This window comes from Suncus etruscus, chromosome 8 (genome assembly GCF_024139225.1).
Source record: "Suncus etruscus isolate mSunEtr1 chromosome 8, mSunEtr1.pri.cur, whole genome shotgun sequence".
Lineage (NCBI taxonomy): Eukaryota > Metazoa > Chordata > Mammalia > Eulipotyphla > Soricidae > Suncus > Suncus etruscus.
This window is the reverse complement of record NC_064855.1, coordinates 36,186,001-36,188,009: the sequence shown is the minus strand read 5'-3', so window position 1 is coordinate 36,188,009 and position 2,009 is coordinate 36,186,001. Positions and strand designations below refer to the sequence as shown.

At 44.0% G+C, this 2,009-nt stretch overlaps 1 protein-coding gene across 1 annotated transcript; it reads left to right on the top strand.

The window, feature by feature from the left end:
• Positions 1–1,042: 1,042 nt before the first annotated feature.
• Positions 1,043–1,730, top strand: LOC126015904 (ferritin heavy chain-like). Its single transcript, XM_049778448.1, has 2 exons — positions 1,043–1,066; positions 1,223–1,730. The coding sequence occupies exons 1-2, from the start codon at positions 1,043–1,045 to the stop codon at positions 1,577–1,579; spliced, it is 381 nt and encodes a 126-aa protein (XP_049634405.1). The 3' UTR covers positions 1,580–1,730.
• Positions 1,731–2,009: the final 279 nt, after the last annotated feature.

Here is a 2,009-nt window from a genome sequence, read left to right as displayed (position 1 = left end):
CCCGCCAGCACTGATTGTTCTTGTTCTTTGTGATGTGTGCCAGTCTCTGTGGCATGAGATGGTTTCTCATAGTTGCTTTGATTTGCATCTCCCTGATGATTAGTGATGTGGAGCATTTTTTCATATGCCTTTTGGCCATTTGTATTTCTTCTTTGAGGAAGTGTCTGTTCATTTCTTCCCATTTTCTGATGGGGTTAGATGTTATTTTTCTTGTTAAGTTCTGTCAGTACCTTGTATATTTTAATATTAGCCCTTTTTCTGATGGGTATTGGGTGAACAGTTTCTCGCATTTTGTGGGTGGCTTTTGTATCCTAGGCACTATTTCCTTTGAGGTGCAGAAGCTTCTCAGCTTAATATAATCCCATCTGTTTATCTCTGCTTCCACTTGTTTGGAGAGTGCTGTTTTCTCCTTGAAGATGCCTTTAGTCTCAATGTCATGGAGCGTTTTAAGGTTTCCTTTTTATAATTTTTTTTTTTTTTGGTTTTTGGGCCACACCCGGCGATGCTCAGGGGATACTCCTGGCTGTCTGCTCAGAAATAGCTCCTGGCAGGCACGGGGGACCATATGGGACACTGGGATTCGAACGAACCACCTTTGGTCCTGGATCGGCTGTTTGCAAGGCAAACGCCGTTGTGCTATCTCTCTGGGCCCTCCTTTTTTTTTTTTTTTTTTTTTTTTTTTTGGTTTTTGGGTCACACCCGGTGGTGCTCAGGGGTTACTCCTGGCTGTCTGCTCAGAAATAGCTCCTGGCAGGCACAGGGGACCATATGGGACACCGGGATTCGAACCAACCACCTTTGGTCCTGGATCGGCTGCTTGCAAGGCAAACACCTCTGTGCTATCTCTCCGGGCCCTGGGCCCTCCTTTTTATAAATTTTTTTAAAACTTTATTTGAGCACCATGTTTTATAAAGTTGTTTATAATACAGGCTTTTCTTTTTATTTCTTCACCATTGTCCCCAGATTTCCATACCCCCAAACCTGTCCTCTTAGCAGGCACAAAATAATTTATTTTATATTGCTTCTTACAATAAAACGGCTAATGGAATTATCCAAAGATATTTCAGTAAAGAAAAATTTGTGAAAATTGTTAGATCTCATAATGGGGTTATTAAGGTCATTGTCTGAAGATTTATTAAGCTGTCGCTAGTTAAGCTTCTGTGCTTTTGTTTTTGTTTCTTGAGCTTAGTTGGCTTTTATGCTACTTTCCCATCAAATTTAGTATGTTCCTGCTGAGAAACTGATGAAGCTGCAGAACCAGCGAGGTGGCCAGATTTTCCTGCAGGATATCAAGAAACCAGACCGTGATGACTGGGAGAACGGGCTGAATGCAATGGAGTGCGCTTTGCACTTGGAGAAAAGCGTCAACCACTCACTACTGGACCTCCACAAACTGGCCACGGACAAAAATGACCCACACTTGTGTGATTTCTTGGAGACTCACTACCTGGAGGAGCAGGTGAAGTCCATCAAAGAATTGGGTGACCACGTGACCAACTTGCGCAAGATGGGGGCCTCTGAGTCGGGCATGGCAGAGTATCTGTTTGACAAGCACACGCTGGGGCACAGCAAGACCTAAGCCTTGCACTGGCTTTCCGGAGCCACAGCGACCTGGTTCCCCGGGGCACCGCTTGCATGTTCGGGTGACTGTTACCTTTTCTAGAAAATCCAAAACAACTATTTCAGTCTTTGATTTGTATCAGACCTTCAAATAAAGTAATTTGGTACCCCCCCCACCAATATAGTATGTTCCTACCAAAGCTTCAGAATCTATTGAACTGAGTTAATGAGTTTCAGCAGCTTCCCTTGGCTTGCATTTCCTGATATTAGCTGTAAAGCTGGGCCACTGTTTGCATGCTGGTGGCTGTGAGGTCTGTGTATGGTGGTACAGTGGGGGCCCTAAAGGGAGGCTGCTTGTCCCCTTCCAAGAAGACTCCAGAATTTTCAGCCTGATTACTGGTGTATTTCAACTTTTCACTGGCTTGATATATCTTTAGGAATTATTTGTG

What these genes read in the sequence shown, in the direction of transcription:
- LOC126015904 (XM_049778448.1), top strand. Translation starts at nt 1,043, where the DNA reads ATGGAATTATCCAAAGATATTTCA. An exon ending in AATTATCCAAAGATATTTCA is followed by an intron (nt 1,067 to 1,222) that starts GTAAAGAAAAAT and finishes CATCAAATTTAG; the next exon opens with TATGTTCCTGCTGAGAAACT.